The sequence below is a fragment of the Pollachius pollachius genome, assembly GCF_949987615.1.
Source record: "Pollachius pollachius genome assembly, chromosome: 17".
Lineage (NCBI taxonomy): Eukaryota > Metazoa > Chordata > Actinopteri > Gadiformes > Gadidae > Pollachius > Pollachius pollachius.
Genome location: NC_136950.1, coordinates 10,255,246 through 10,268,063, shown reverse-complemented (window position 1 = coordinate 10,268,063; position 12,818 = coordinate 10,255,246). Strand labels below are relative to the sequence as shown.

The 12,818-nt window shown below is 41.5% G+C and overlaps 2 protein-coding genes across 3 annotated transcripts in view; both read right to left on the bottom strand.

The window, feature by feature from the left end:
• arhgef4 (Rho guanine nucleotide exchange factor (GEF) 4) overlaps window positions 1-3,321 on the bottom strand; it is an 87,897-nt gene extending 84,576 nt beyond the window's left edge. For both annotated transcript variants that reach the window (XM_079754809.1, XM_079754810.1), the window contains exon 1: window positions 2,930-3,321. In XM_079754809.1, the coding sequence (XP_079610935.1) occupies window positions 2,930-3,127 (198 nt within the window). In that variant the 5' untranslated portion in view covers window positions 3,128-3,321. The remainder of the gene's footprint in view (window positions 1-2,929) is intronic.
• Window positions 3,322-8,135: 4,814 nt separating this feature from the next.
• chchd7 (coiled-coil-helix-coiled-coil-helix domain containing 7) lies at window positions 8,136-11,080 on the bottom strand. The gene is made up of 4 exons (XM_079755274.1): window positions 10,761-11,080; window positions 9,563-9,622; window positions 9,348-9,446; window positions 8,136-8,620 (listed from the first exon to the last, which is right to left on the bottom strand). Exons 2-4 carry the CDS (start codon window positions 9,614-9,616, stop codon window positions 8,516-8,518), a joined length of 258 nt encoding a protein of 85 aa, XP_079611400.1. The 5' UTR covers window positions 9,617-9,622; window positions 10,761-11,080; the 3' UTR covers window positions 8,136-8,515.
• Window positions 11,081-12,818: the final 1,738 nt, after the last annotated feature.

Below are 12,818 nucleotides of genomic sequence, written 5' to 3'. Positions count from 1 at the left end.
GCTTTTGTCCAGAGAGTGTGCCTTCTGCGGTGTGCGCTATAAAGGCAAGCTGACAGCAACAGACACAGCTGAAAAAGTGACTCAAATACTGTTTGATGTAAAACCCTGCTGCGTTCTTGTTTCCCAATGGGCAATGAAATCTAGAAATAGACAAAACAAACAAATAAATGAAGCTCCCTAAGCAATTATCTCTGTAAGAACTTAATGTGTTAACCGCCAAGGCATATCGACAAAATGTGATGATGCTAGATGGTCCGAGTTTTCAGGCTTACCCTACCCTCCAACATCTTCTCAATACTCCCAAGGAGCTCCTTGCCAAATGATATGTATGTTTACATATTTCTTGCAGGCGTCTGTGATTGACAAGCCTAATGAGAGCAGTAATTGATGGACGAAGACTTAAGCTTCCAGCTTTAGCTGCACCCTGAGGACTTTCCTTACACTAAGTGCTATGCTGATGCTACGGCTGTGCTCATGTTAACCATTAGCATGTGCACCTTGTAGCAGATGGCAACATAGTGAATCATCATATACAGATACTGATTGGCTAGCCAGACCTGAAGATTCAGATTTGAATGCCAAATGTGGTGTTACCCAATAGCCATTCTTTAAAAAAGAGTTATTCTGTTAAGAAAAAGAGTCTGAGTTTATTACCCATTAAGCCTCAGGTAGAATTTAAATGGAAAGTGTGTGTGCGAACACTATATTCATTAATACTAACCATTGAACAAATTCTGTGGAGAAAGACAATAAAACAAAATGAAATGGGTCCAAATAGTGTGACTGGAAAATTACAAACAAGACGTTGTTACTGTAGACTTTAATCCTATTTAATACGAACACCGGATATTCTGATATAACTCCACCTGGGGGGGGGGGGGGGGGGGGGGGGTCTTTGCAAACATTGAAAATAAGAAAAAAACGTTGCTACAGATCAGGGACAACTAATCCTTAGTCAAACTCCAGAATATAAAGCTTTTGACAAAGCACGTAGTGTAGGACTATAGCCACCATGCTATTTACTAGTTTAAGTGTGCTTCAAACAAAGCACTCTTAAATTATATCTAGCTATATTATTATTATTTATTATTATTATTATATCTAGCTAGTTTCCAATCACGCCATGAATGTCATATGAATCCTAAACAAAGCCATCCAGGCTTAGAAATGAAAACATGAGATGTTTTATTAACAGCCCTTAATGAATGTGTTCTAGCAGCACACTCAATCAGTGAGTCAAACGCTGGTTAGAGATAATGGAACGTGCGTGGAGGCACGGGAGTGTTAACGGTATAGAAGCCGAGTCAGAGGAAACAGCCACTACAAGTCATCGCTCGTCTGTCAGCAAGCAGAGGCGCGGTTAGTCCATGGGGGTTAACATGCCCAGTCACCCATGTGGACGAGTCAAAGGAAAGCCTTTGGGAATGGTCCTTTATCTTCTCAAAACTGTTCGGGCTGGCAAGCTTTGTTTTTTTCTACCTCAACTGTGACACAAGAGGCGCTTGCCCAAGGCGAGGACAATCGCTCCGTATACTGGTGGCGTCCCGCCTACACAATCCCAGAGGTCAAGCGTTGAATGGAAAATGAACCAAAAATAAATACTTGTTGTTCCCCTAGCGTGTTCCTCTCAGTTAATGAATGTTGATCATCCCTGTGCCATTACAATCAATGGCCATGCACAAACTCTGAATGACCTCATCACGCTTCAGTCACACTCCTGCCAAGAAGAAGCTTAGAATTGTAATGCAGCACTGGCATGTTGGAGAGAGAAACAGCTCAGTAATGCAGGCACAGACAGCAGGCACGGGGAGGATCTGACCGGCCTGAGGCCTGCACCGTCAGCAACACACCTCCCTGCCTGGCGTCTGGAGCCCAGGCTGCTGGGGGAGAAGGAATAAGGGAGAAGGGGAAGAGGGAGGAGGCGGCCCACAGGCAAACTCAAGACATGACCTTGCTTGTCCCTGTACACAGCGGCGAAGCGGCAGCCACGAGAATCTGGGCCCGGTTCCACTGAGGGCCTGCTTCCCTCAGCGCTTCCAGGAACGGTGGTGGGCTTTGGTTGTCGTGCCCCACCCCCCACGATCGCTCACCTTTCCCTTCTTTGCTGACACACCCTCTCCTTAGTAGGCAGGCTAATGGTTGTGTCAACTTGGCATACAGTGATGTCTGTGCCACTTAGGTTGTCTTCACCGCCGCGAGGCCGAGCAAATACTCCCGAAGAAGACAAGAGGCTGAGATTTATGTTACATAGTAGGTGGTAGTTTATAACAGAACATAGTCAGTCCGGTGATATTAGCTTAGCTGGCTGCCTGCCATCATGTTTTTACATTCCTCCATTGAGAAAGTATTTACAGATGGAGGAACAGCGGTGAAACTCTCACCCGTATCAACAGCCCTGTCATCCACACGGCCAGGATCCAAAAGCCCCCATGGGCGTTAGGAAGACATTTGTTCCACAAGAGGAAATAGTAGGCCTACCCATTGGTATCGGTTTATGAAAGCCGTGACAGCTACACATGACTTTCTGTGACTTTATTGATGAACAACAGTGGTCAATATGAGAAAAAGAAAAAAGCCAAGATGAGATAAATCAGAATAACTCATGGCACGGGCCGATGTTAATGTGAACTAATTCGTGTTTAGGGTTATTCCTTGTGCAGGTCTCTTAAACTGGCCAATACAATATATTCAATATAGTAAGCCTTTGGTCTGATTTTAGATGTGTTTTATTATCAGCAAAGGGGGGGTTGTTACTCAGCATACAATGCATAATGGATTTAGACGTCCAGAGACTAGGCCCTACGACATCGACAAAAAAAGTATTGATTTGTGTCAGCTGTCCTGATAACTCTTTGACGCTAGAGAGAAGCGTTGCTGTATTATATTGAACAGGCGTCAGACATGTATTAAATCTTTCATTAAATCGTACCTGATACCACTTGAGTAGCGCCCAACAGAGGACGTAGGCTGCGAGCGAGAACTTGGCGGTCCTGTATCTCTCCGGCGGACAGGTAAGATACATGAGGAGCTCGGAGCGCCCCTCCGACCCTCCCTCACTGTCCGCGGCCCCAGTACTCTCCTCTTTCGGGCCAAATCTCGCAATGTTATTACCATCCTCATCATCCATTTTTCCTTCCACGATATCTTCTTGTAACGGACAGCTCTAAAAAAAACTTCAAGAACTCCCCTATCTATAAATATAGTATCTTAATTGTTATCCAAGCCACGTCCTCGGGCCGAGCATGGCACTTCTAAAAAGTTTTACATTCTTGAATGTGAAACAATTTTCCGTCATGCAAGCCCTTCAGAAATAAACGAGCGGCCAGCATAATATATACTCCAAAGGTGTATATTCCCTCCAGTCCAGCGCGTGTTGTGTACTCCGCACACACGCAACTTCAGCAAAACATGTCAAGCTCACAGAAACACTGGTTCACACACACCGACGTTTCCGCTCAACTGTACCTCGTTTTTCAAAGTAAAAGCGTTGTCTTTTTAATATAACACACCAAATGGCCATCAAATCTAGGCTGAATGTAATCTCGCTAGTAAACATTTAAAACAGCATTAAATCTAACAATATATTGATGTCACCAATTCCAGTTGATCATGTTACTTACAATTGACATAGAATTAACCTTTCAAACCGGATGTTTGTACACAGGTAGTTTTAATTTTGTAGTGACCGACTTTAATAGTGCAAAAAGTAAAATTAATTAATTAATTAATTAATTAATTTTTTGTTGTAAAGACAAGGACTAATTAAAACGCATAGCGTCCAATGTTTAATGAAGATACTCCGGCGCCACCTATCTTCCGATGGTCAAAGGCAACATTATTAAAGCTCTAGCTTTGTAATCTTTGCATTTAGAGAATGTTTGTTTCACGTTTCAAATAGTTAAATAGTTTATTTCAAATATCCGCCCCTAGACGTCACACAGTAGTCTGATAGCCCTCATCAAATATTGAAAAAAACAAATATCTAATTGTTCTAGCACTTCTAAAACAAAGTAAGGAAAAAAACCAACAAGCATTGTTTTAATTATGAGGCGCTTAACAGTCAAACCCAAAGTTGAATATGGCCTTTGTAACAAATGATTCAAAACCTTAAACAACAAGTGCTTTAGCTGAGTTTGTGCAGATCCTCCATGGTTATATACACCACCTGGAGGGACACAGAGATAAACATCACCAATAGTCAGGATTCAAATACCACCAACTATTAAAAAAAAAGAGTAAACACCTCAATGGCATTTCTTAAATTAGTAAAATACATTATTGAAAAATGTGTAAGCCCGCATTCTCTGGCTTCTAGATGGCTCAAACTCAAACCACAAAATGCACCGCTTGATGGAGCACAGTCTTTAGGTACACCACCCGTGTAGCTCGTAGTCTGGACACATGCATAGAGCTGATAGAGCTGATGCTCTATGCATATTTAACTTTAATATTCAACCTAACTGCCAATGCTTATTCAGATTTGAAGAGTGTGAAGGGGGATTACCTGTTGGTGGCAGGGGTCTGGGTAGTCACAGATGTCTTCTGGGAAGACAGAGCGGATCAACATCTTCATCTGCTCAGGGTAAACATAGGTAGGGGAGCACTCTCCTTCCTCCTTCATGCCCACATTGTGAAAGACCTCCAAAAACAGATAAAGGGACAAAAATGTTCTAAATTTCAATTTCTTAAGAATCCCTAACACCTCAATACACATCACATTTGTGTGATATCGTAACACCTGTGTCTTTTTAAATTAGACATTACCCACTCAGACAGCAACAGACCCTTTGGTTGAGGATATTCAGCCAGCATAGAAATGTTACTTCAGTAATATACATACCTACAATAACCCATTCATGTGGTATAATATACTACCATAACATGCTACTATATGAAAGTGTATACACTTTTCTCTACTATTTTCAGGCAGATGCCAGTGACTAGAATGATCCTATTTCAGACACTGGTCAATCTCTAAGGCCCGTCCCCCCAGACTGGCAAGCAACCTGAGGAAAATGGCAACCATTGTGTTGCTAGGCAATATGCCAGGGTGTCGAAGCAAGTAACAAACACCGAGCATTGATCACTTAGAGGCCACTCGTCTTTTTCTATGATGGAATGAGCTTGTGACCACTGTTTATTATTACTGGTTATTAATGTTATTCAAGTTATACATGAACCATCTTGTTCTGTTTCACATGAATCCCACAACATAAACACTTCAATGAGTCCCCCGGGATTTGCTTTTAATGAATGAATGAGCTGAACAAAAGTGACTTAAAAAATAACTAAAAACGAAACAAAGCTCTCTGCTAGTGTACGCCTTGTATTCTCAAGGGGCAGGGCAGTCATAAGGGGTGGTGTAACAAGACAATGTTTCACATGGTATCAAAGGCATGACCTCTCTACAGTTAGTCTCTGTCTATGGTGTGAAGACAAAACCATTTAACCATGAAACCAGGACTGTGCAGGGCATAGCCTCCATGCCGGTGGCTATGAGTGCACAAAAGAAGGGTAGGTGGTTGGTGTGAAAAGTGTCTTGTTTGCATCTGGACCCACCAGTTTGCGCTGCATTAACCTGTAGGCCTTCCTCCGACGAGCCCGGTCGCTCCTCAGACGGCTGGCAGCATGGATCAGAGGCGAAATCCAAACAGGTAATCTGGCCAATATTTTAAATGACAAGAGGTATGACAAACTCAAAATCTCACTCAAAATCAGGGTTAAAGCTGATAATGCTTCTGGTATAAAAGAGAAAAAAGAGAAAAAGAAGAGAAAGACATGAGCACAGCGTGGAATAATGGTGATTTATATTTTAAGTTAAAGTTAATTAAATTCATATACTTACCCTAAAGAATGACAGAACCGAACAAAAGCATCCATAACGCCTCAGGAAAAATTAAGACTTTTAAGGTAAACGTACGAATTTTCTGTGTAGTTCGCTTTTATGTAGTTAGCATTTTTATGTGTCTTTTTTGTCTGACAGAAGACCAAACCACAATGGTCGGGGGGGAAAATGCACTTGGAAAACAACGAGGATGAAGCAGGTATGTTGTATGTGTAAAACGTAATGAAGGCTATATCATGTATAATCTAGTTATAGGCTAGGCGCTAGCCAGTATTCACCAAAGATGTGTAAGTGACACAACCATTAGCAATAAATTAGTAGCTAGGTAACGCTGCTTCAGGCTCCAGTTTGTACTCCAAGTACGCCATCTATTGGTGACTGTATCCATGCACATTAGCGCATCCTTCTTTTACATGTATAAAGAACAATTTTTTTTTAGAATCGGAAAAACTTACTTAAGGAAAATATAGCATGTATGCTTGAGGTACCAACATTTGTTTTATGCATCTAGACTAGACAAAAGTGTAGGCATACATAGTTCACTTTACTTATGACATTTGAAACAAATGGGAGCCAGGGGGCGCAGTTTAGTAAGAGTCGGACTGAAGAATTAAGAGAACATAATTAAATCACTTCTGCCAAAGGCAGAAGTGATTTAATTATAATCAACAATTAATCAGTAAAAACACTGTAAATTTGGTTTACATTTCCATTTAGTTATTAAGTGACTTCCAGGTGAAGCAGAGACCAATCAAAGCATATAATCCATAATAGATCAAAACAAACAACTGACGAGGGTGCCATAAGATTAAAAAACATAGGCCGGTAGATTTAAAATGTAATTATTCATTTTAGCCAAATGTTAAGTAGTGCATCTCAACAAAAAATGTTTTAGGTATAACATCGAGGATGTGGAGTGAGATGTAGAGTCGCAAGATGTGAGGTGGGTCAAACACCAGATGTGAGGCCTTGCATTCTGATTCATGCATAAGATTTAGAATCGGTTGGTTGACCAGAGTCTGGAGCAAGAACCAGGACAGGGGTTCAGTCAGAAACTGGAACTGACCAGTCTGATGTTTTACCTAGTGAATCTGCAAGATCATGAGACGATGCAACATTGATGAGAAGTTTTTTTTACTGTGGCAAAGTATTTGGTTTAATGGGTCATAGGAAGACACTGGCAGCATTTACCATGCATCTTCAGAGAAACAATGGGTCTACATGATTCTTATGGGGAAACGTTCACATTGTGGGCAGTAGAATCAAAGGATTTAGGTCTGATACAAACCATCAAAGGTGATTCATAGTGTACATTAATACTCATATGAAAGCAAGTCATTTTAAAAGGTCTCTAAAGATAGATTGACTTTGTGTTCTACAGAAAGAACCATTGTTCCTCTATTGACCCACTTCAGATCATCCAACTTTACATTTATCAATCAATGAAAATACAGCAGTGAAGATTTTGTCACGAACGTTATTGTACTCAACTGATCCCAAAGAATAAAACATTGATTTATTTTCCTACCTGGAAGGGACTTTGTAGAATTAAACCTCCAAGTAGGAAATATTGCTTTTCAAGATCATCTGATGAATGTTGCAAGGAAGTAAGAAATTAATGTTATAAATTCTAAACGATGCAGGCACAAAAATGCCTAAAGACTCAATGCATGATATTTAAATTTAAACAGATGCATTGACAAGATTTTGTTTTCTAGTAGGAACCCTATGATTGAATTGCCATTAAAGATTATGTATAGACCTAGTAATAACTGGATGGACAGTATGCTGCGAACCAGCCAACACCGTTAAATAAGCAGACACTACCCATCAGGGAGTGTCTCTTATCGATGTGTAGAGGTAGTGCAGTCATCCTGCCCTCAGATCTGGCTCATGAAATTAGATTTTAAGATCACTGATTAGGAAACAAAGCTGTGTTAGCTTTAATTCTGATGCAAGGGACACTTGATGGGTTGGTAGGTCTCGTCATGGCTGAAACCCATTAGGTCTCACATTGAGTTGGACCTGGGCACGGATAACCTCTGTAGGTTTAATATGCATATTGTCCCCTTGAGGGAATGCTACACCTCAGGGTTCTAGTGTTGTGGGTCCGGTTAGGGGCAACAGCCTGGCTAAAACCATGGATCCAGGACCAGACATCACACACGGGTGTGGAAAATCTATGATTTTAATCTTTGTACATTGTGTGACACTACAGCTTTGGGAACCTGTAGTAGGAAGTGAACAGTGCAAAGTAACTGCAGTTGTAACATACTAAGAGACATCTGGGACACGTGTTACACTTTAATGTATTATTTCACACGAGACACAGCATACTGCAAAGTGTGTACAATATTCATCACTCTTCCATAAGATTTTATACATTATAATTTAACACAACACAACCACACATACAAACATGGATGGAGCATCAGATACGGTAGGTCTTCCGGATCCCAATTATAACCCAGCTTTGGTAGAACCTACAGCCTCCTCTTCCCGCACCGCCATGGTGTCTGGGAACACAGCCAGGTACTCTGCAGTGTCCCGACAGCTACCACGCAGAGCTTACCAGGACGGGCCAGTCCAATTCATGGGCTCCCGTCGACCGGGCTGAGACCCAGAGGGGCGGTCGTCAGGAGGAGGAGGAGGAGCTCCGAGGAGCACGCTTCAGTACGGCTTGCCACCCAGCCCAGCCAGGATCTCCTTCCTCTCCTCAGCAGTGGGCATCTCCGGCTTCACCCCCTCTCTCCTCCGCTGCACCATGAGGTTATGCTTTAAAGAAACAAAAAAGAACATTCAAAAGGGTTGTCATCTCTTTATTTGGAAATAAATTAGATGTACTTGGCTTTGCACTATTTTGCCGTTTGGCAGATCATCAATCGGCTGCTCGACTAATGCAAATATGACACACACCAAATTAACATTATTGGCCTCAAATGCTTATCTTCCATTAGAAACAGTGTTATAGAATCATAGTTTCACGTTGTGGTCTGACACTTTTGTCCCTTTTTTCATTGGGTTGGATAGTCAGGTGATGGCGTATTGAGAAGCTTCATGATCAGAACATGTGATGCTGCAGCAGCCAGCATGTTGTCATTGGACTAGACTTTAAAGTATTGACCTGGGTTGAACATCCCTCTCCTTGAAGTGTTGGCCGTTTGAGCCAGTGTTGCAGTAAATAGCCTTCTCTCTGGTTAGTATGTGTTCAATGCGTGCACTGCAGGTATGCTATTAACTTACCACAAAATGACATCCCAAGTCACTGTGGCCGTTTTCCCAGAACCTCAGCGAACTCACAAACCAGGAGTGACATAGCCCTGCTCTGATCCCGCTTTCAAGAAGGACCTCAACAGCACTGGCTAGCTTGTTGTAACGGAGACACTGAGGACGCGCACACTGCTCCCCGCAAGTGGGAAAGCATCTTTGGTGTTGACCTTGAGCAGTGTCTCTCAGGTCCTCTATGTAATCATTTTTAGAAAGCCTTTCAGAAAATACTCACCCAGTACTTCCTACAGTTCTTGTAGTTTATGAAATAGGGTGAGCACATGGACTTGTCATAGTTGTGGGCATCCAAACACCTTTGAGACTCATCACTTTCCTGGAGGGGAAGAAAAATACTTTTTTCTTTTAGGAACATTTTAAGATGAAAATGACAAAGACTTTTAGGGCGGCTATTGAAATTCAATGCACTCTCCAGAAGCTCACTCAACTTACTTTGATGCATGGGTTGATGTCCTGATTACGGAGTTTCCGTGTATTTTTATCCATTTTGACCTGCAAGAACAATAAAAAATAAATTAAGTGCATGGCTGGTACTGCATTAGCTTTAATATCCTCTATATAAATAAATACCTGTTTAGCCAGCCATTTCAGGTGAGCTAATTTATACAAAGCACATCGTTGTGTTATTTCATCATTATTTCCAAAGTTTTTCCTTCTTCTTGGAATTGGTATCCAAGCAACCAAACACAATTTCATAACAGGATAACCCAATCAGAGCAATAAAACGTCTCACTCACTTTGGCTTCAAAGATCTTACAAAGCTGTTTCTGCTTCATGTGGAAATTCATGAAAATGCATGACTATCTCACAGGGTTGTTTATTTAAACCTGTAATGTGTAACTCTCAATGAACTCGGGATTTCTCTAAATAAAGTCTGAATAAATAAAAAAAAAATCACAACATGCTTTAACCAGGAAAGGCAGCAGATCCACCTTGTGGGCATTTGGGATAATGATATTGCACTAGCGTTGTCTCATGTGCGATATAAACCTAAACAATAGTTTACATACGAACCACATCCTAATAACCCTGGCCCACATTCCCCGCAGCCACAAAGCCCTGGTTCTGCTGCTTAAGAATAAGTACAAACGAAGCATTGCTCAGACATAAAGAAAACTAAATAAAATAATGCAATGCAAATGCATTCTGTTTCAAAAATCTTAAATCGTCGCTTAAGTAACCTATTATGTAGCCTAAAATCCCCTATAATCTATTATGAGTATATGGATACAATTGGAGTCGCGCAGACAAAAGCAATCAAACTCGCAAAGAAGTTGTCACTTCTAACCTAATTTATCATCAAATAACCTCCAAACCTTACATGTCCTTATCTAGTCTATAAAGTAGGCTACCAGATATGTTTTGAGAAACCGACCCTAGACCCAACATTGTGAGTTTGGGAAACAGCTGATTACAATTTCGCAGATCATTATGCAGCATTGAAACTTTGTTGACATTTTCGAAGTTGACCTTCGTTGAAATTGCCAAACCCATACTTTTGTATGGCATGGGCTACATTGAAATCGGTTTGTATGGACGATGCACACGAAACAGAACTACAACTAACGTTACATACGAGACACGTAAAATTGACGTGCAACAAATACTGGTGTGCAGTTTAAAAGCTTACCTTTACAGTATGGACCACTAGCCCACACAACAGTCAGGACATGCACCTTGGTATGGCTTAGATCGAAGGTTACTCAACCACCACCACTTCTACCACAACAACACGCAGAAGAACAATTCTGCGGTTAGTCGTTTGTTTAGAAATTATACTGTCATATACAACGTCAGCCTGGCATCACATGCCGTTTTAATTGTGTACTCTAGGCACTCGGTGGTGGTGGTTCGGTAACAGCGACCGCTGTAGCAGTTGACGCTTTACGACATGTAACTAGCTTCCTAGCAGCGGCAGTGAGCTGCCCACGAGGCTCCCGTCGAGCTATCTGCTGCTGCACTCACTGACCCGCACCGCCAGCAACAGCGCACCAGGAAACCCGGCCGCACGGTCACGGAGACGGACAGCCCGGCCAGCCAATGAGGTGCACTACGCACGGGATTCGCGTAGAAGGCCGAATAGAATGACAGGACACTGGACCAATGGGATAACTTTTCTGCTGGGTTAGCCAACCCATTGTTGTTCGTGAAAGCAAAACGAATCCCTAAAACGATTGACAGTATATCTAGCGAGTCCAAAAATTGAATTGAATTAAAAGGGACTGTAAATGACATTGAAATGAAAGTGACAGGACCTTACACAAATCAAAAATAAGAAATGGGAGGAACTAGGAGGGGCGTGGCCAAATATAGTTTGGTTGGACTGAAGCGCATACACACAATGGCTGCTGGAAAGAGGCGAAAGCAAACAATTTTCAGGCCCGTCGCGTCTAGCAAAAAATATGAGAAAAAAATTATTAAAAATTCGGAAAATAGTTGAAAGTCAAGAAAAACCCAACAGAAAGGATGTTAAAGCGTCCGGGGTAAGTTTGGTGTGAAATAAGTAAATTGTTACTCAGTTCTTGAATTAAAATATCGGGGTTATTTAAATTATGGGAGAGGGGTGAGCTGAGGAAAAAGTTGGTGTTAATCAGTACCCAGTGTGGGACCACAGAGAAAACCAAGGGAAGGCTTAAGTAGGACTGAGAAAATTTAAATAAATTATTGTCATTCCTTATAGTGTTGTCATGTCGTATGTCCGTAAGTGTTAACAACCATAGGAGCTAACAGAATGAAGAAAACTGGAAAAACTTGATCCCAGTTAGTTAGTTTAGTTATTTTTAAATGTAATAACAACGGCACCGCGATGACCGCCGACAGGAACACACGCGCACTTGGATTCAATAATAGTGTCCAAAATTCATGCTGCCAGCATTCACATTGCATTTTGCCTCACATGTAGGCTTCATTATAAGCAGTGTAAACACAACCTTATCGAATGAAGCATCTCACTTGCAAAACGGTAACGCGAAATGCCCCAAAGGAGAAGGCAACAATGGCATTTGATCAGGGTCTTCTGCTCCGAGCTTCATGCGATCACACTTTCATCCATAGAAGATATTGATCAGCTACAAGTTCTCTTCCTCACCACTGAGATTCTTAAACCCCCCAATCCACAAAACACGGGAGAGACGCTGTTTGTCAACAAACTGACAAAATGGAGGGAGGACTTAAGACAAAGTAATTAGTTTATATATCATATATTATTGTTTAGCAATTATTCTGGCCAGTAGTCACTGTCTTTCCGACAGTTGTTAAAAGCCTAGTGGGTTTTGTGCTTGTGGCAGGTTGCAAATAACCTGACTGATTGGTATAAACAAGTAATGGCCTATCGTAGTAGATGTATATGTCGGTTGAATTAATGATCTCTACACAAGTTTCAAAGCTACATAACATGGCCAGAGATCTGGGGAGGTACACAAACCCCGGTAGTGTAAAATGCTGAAAAATCTTACTTATGTTGTGGTCGAGATGGCGATAGGCTGTATGAGAAAGTTGATGCAACTTTGTGTAAGATTTTGTTATTGGATGGCTGAAAGTTGCCTCTTGATATGGTGATGGCTTTACTGAACACAATGCTAGCACCATGTGGTTAAAGTGGTTTAATGCTGTGTTTATGATGTGGATTTTTAACCAATTAATTAAATAGACCTACACCATATTGGTTTCAATCCACAGTACTGGTTTC

What these genes read in the sequence shown, in the direction of transcription:
- chchd7 (XM_079755274.1), bottom strand. Translation starts at nt 9,616, where the DNA reads ATGGATAAAAATACACGGAAACTCCGTAATCAGGACATCAACCCATGC. An exon ending in ACATCAACCCATGCATCAAA is followed by an intron (nt 9,447 to 9,562) that starts GTAAGTTGAGTG and finishes CTTCCCCTCCAG; the next exon opens with GAAAGTGATGAGTCTCAAAG. An exon ending in AGAACTGTAGGAAGTACTGG is followed by an intron (nt 8,621 to 9,347) that starts GTGAGTATTTTC and finishes GTTTCTTTAAAG; the next exon opens with CATAACCTCATGGTGCAGCG.